The sequence below is a fragment of the Trichogramma pretiosum genome, unplaced genomic scaffold (assembly GCF_000599845.2).
Source record: "Trichogramma pretiosum strain Unisexual culture from Peru unplaced genomic scaffold, Tpre_2.0 scaffold89, whole genome shotgun sequence".
NCBI classification, from domain to species: Eukaryota; Metazoa; Arthropoda; class Insecta; order Hymenoptera; family Trichogrammatidae; genus Trichogramma; species Trichogramma pretiosum.
Genome location: NW_019641656.1, coordinates 457803 through 461515, shown reverse-complemented (window position 1 = coordinate 461515; position 3713 = coordinate 457803). Strand labels below are relative to the sequence as shown.

At 38.7% G+C, this 3713-nt stretch overlaps 1 protein-coding gene across 1 annotated transcript; it reads left to right on the top strand.

Annotated features, from left to right (window-relative positions):
- Positions 1-944: 944 nt before the first annotated feature.
- Positions 945-3204, top strand: LOC111693923. The gene has a single exon (XM_023460119.1). It carries the CDS (start codon positions 1168-1170, stop codon positions 2827-2829), a length of 1662 nt encoding a protein of 553 aa, XP_023315887.1. The 5' UTR covers positions 945-1167; the 3' UTR covers positions 2830-3204.
- Positions 3205-3713: the final 509 nt, after the last annotated feature.

The window sequence follows — 3713 nt, the reverse complement described above, 5'->3', positions numbered from 1 at the left end:
ATGGGCCCTAAAACAATACTTTTACGCATGGTCAAGATTGGAATATTTTTAACGATAATAAATACCATATAATAGCCTATCATGGTCAGGCTTAAAACAGTCAATTCTAACTGACTGAACAGCATTGTTACTTTGTGTTTTTCAAGTTTTTAAACACTTATTCAAAAAATAAACACTGTAGCTCAATTGGTATACTATGCAAGTCTCAAAGAGCGAACCAATTTGAGCCAAAATTAAAGTACTTTACTATAAGTATTGATGCAAAAGATTGAAATAAAAATTTTATATTATTAAACTCAATGTTCCTTCTTTTTCATCCATTTTTGACACTTCATTGATTATGTTTTAAGTGCCAGATTACCTCATCAATAATGCTGGAAATTAAAGTACTTTACTATAAGTACTTTAATTTTAGCTCAAATTGGTTCGCTCTTTGAGACTTGCATAGTATACCAATTGAGCTACAGTGTTTATTTTTTGAATAAGTGTTTAAAAACTTGAAAAACACAAAGTAACAATGCTGTTCAGTCAGTTAGAATTGACTGTTTTAAGCCTGACCATGATAGGCTATTATATGGTATTTATTATCGTTAAAAATATTCCAATCTTGACCATGCGTAAAAGTATTGTTTTAGCGCCCATTGCATCAAACTAACTGTATGGGGGATCATCATCATGTAATAGGAGATCACAAAAAAATTTTCAGGGCATTCGGTGACCCGGACTTGGAGAGCTCTCCTTGTAAGTTTACGGCGCGGACTAGTGTTTCTTTGCTATCGGACTGAGTTTACAGGACTGCCAACGTGTATGTTCATCTCTCACTGCTACATTTTATATTTCTAAAATCAGAGGTTTATTACAGTCTAATTGAGTCTGTTTTTCTGATTTTCGGCCGAATATCTGTGCTACAGTAAATCGTTACATTGCGCGGAAATGTGACAATATCGCTCTCGCTCTTGCCAATTGTTCTCGCTGTTTGAGTGTTCGAAAGTGTCGCTCGTCGTCAAACGAACGTTTGATCATTGTGTGAATGGTGAACTCGTCAGTACACGTCACAAGGCCGCTGAGCGAGCAAAGGAAAGGTCCCGTCGACCGCAGCAAGTGATTTTGGTGAAAAAAATATCCTGAATTATAAGCGTTTATATTCGTGTGCGAGAGTGTATAACGATGGCTGATAACGACCAGGAGTGGTTGAGACGAGTACAAACTCTGCGCCAAAATCTCATGAACCGGATTGTCGGTTCGAACATCTACCAATCTCAACGAAATTTACTCTATCGATTTTACCTACTGACCAACTTCCAAAGGGTGGACCAACTTCCAAATCTGCGAGAATTTTTTCGAGGAGAAGAAATTGACTGGATTCTCGCGGAGTTTGTGAAGTCTGCGACATATGACTACAGTGACAATCGAGAGACACTAATCAATTTTGTGATCAGGACTGGCTACAAGGACGAGCCCGAAGTTGATAAAGACGGCAGACCATTGCTACATCGAACCACAGCACTACACCACGCGGACAAAAGCTGTGAATATTACAGATTTGCCATGGTCAGTGATCTTTTCAAAATATACGACAGATTCGACGCCAATTACACTGATGAGTACGGTTATACACATTTCCACGTGGCATGCGAGTTTGAATGTTATGAAGCAATACAGCAATTCCTCGATCTCGGCCAAGATCCAAATTGCCCCGTGCCGAAGACAGGTAATTCACCGCTACACTTGGCTCTGATTCGCAGACACACGGAGGTAGCCGAATTGCTGTTGATCTATGGCGCTGATCCAAATTTGGCCAACAAGTCCGGATCGACTCCTCTGCATCTTATTTGCGAGATATCTGACCTAGAATTCAAACGGCTACGTACTATTCCTAAATTTGTTGATACATTCTTCAAGATCTGCGATGAAAAGCGCCAAACGGTGCAGGTCGACGTTCGAGACAAGTCAGGCCAGACGCCGTTGCACTTGGCTCTTGAACGCATCAAAGAGAAGGAGGCCGAACTGCTGCTGAGGCGAGGTGCCAATCCGAATCTAGCCAACGAGGACGGATCGACACCTTTGCATCTCATTTGCACGAGATACGACGAGAATGACTTCGTGGAGACTTTCTTCAAGATCATCGACGATAAACATCAGCCGTTGGAAGTCAACGCCCGGGACAAGTGGGGCCGTACGCCGCTGGAATACGCCGTGGAGCGTCTCTTGCCGATTACGGTCGATTTTCTCTTGGATCACGGTGCCGATGTTTCCAACTTCGTTTTTCCCAATGTGAGTCAATCAGACGACCCGCCATTCCACGGCGGCAATCGGTTGATGCTGGCTTGTCGCGTTCTGCTCTGCGCCCAGCATCTGGAAGAGAGAGGATACGAACTGGACCGCGACGACGTCCTGACGATGATGAAATGGTACACAATGTGCGATTCAATGCGCGTTGTTGGACTGTCGCGTTTATGCGAAGAAGACAAAAACTTATTAAGGGAAGAGAAAATAATGAAAATGAATACAGGTAGGGGTCTGACAGTCTACGACCTGCTTTATTTAGAACCCGAAGAGGCGGCGAAACGAGTCGTTTATAAGGACTGCTACGACTTGACGCGCTCGCAAAAGTATAATCGGTGGTTCTCCAGCGAATTCAGAGAAGCTTGCGCCAATAATTTGTGCGATGTGCTGCCGAGGAGACATTTTCTACGTTGGACACTGGATCCTTTTATGGAGCTGATAAACTACAGGCTGCCACATCTCCCTTGTGAAATGATCTTGGATAACTTAAATATTGTGGATTTATATAGTATTTGTCTGGCGGTTTCAGGCAAAAATTCATGACTTTGATAAGCATATTTGTAGGTTTTTTTGAAAGTCTGGTGTTTTTTGCAAGTTTCTGCAAATTTTTCACATCATTCAAGTAAATAAATGTAAGATAATTTGATTTTTTTGTTTCTTTTAATGATCACAGGCGAAGAAAGCGACTTTGTGTGTTTAGGAATTACGAGCTCAATTTAACCATCTAAAAATGGTAAAATTAATGAATGTATCTGCATAGTTTTAAGAAATGACATACAAACTATACAAAAAATAATTATTTTTCTAATGATCTTAATAATCATTATTATACCCAAAAGCAGGAAAGAACTTTTTAACGAAATTATTTATTAATTCAATTGAAACCATATTTATCGTTATAAAATATCTCAATTCAAAATAAACCTCTTCTATGAAAATAAACTTATATAATTAATGTAATGATTTATTATTATTATCAATTTTTTTTAACTAAACATAAATTAAGCACATTTAAATGGAATGTTTTATTTTCATCAGAGTGAATTAATTGTTTGTGAGACAATCGAAGCTCTGAAAGCTGAATTTGCCGCTTGAATTGAGTTTAGTGGTTTTTAACGTAAGATACGTTATGCCTCATCTTGTCCCAACTGCGTGTCTCATTGTACCCCGTGCTTATATTTTTTAAATTTACGATTTTCTGTTCAAATTTTGCAACAAATTGAAATTTATCTATTGGTATATATTCTAAAATTGGTCAAGTTTAATTTTTTGTGTCAAAATCGTTTCTCATTCAATTTTGCGGTACATTTTTTCTAATTTTCATGCCCCGTGTTCCCCTGCGTCAATAATGTTCGCGATTGTTTAAAATAACACCTTGCATTTCGGTATATATACGTGATATCGGTTTATTATATTTAAAATACATT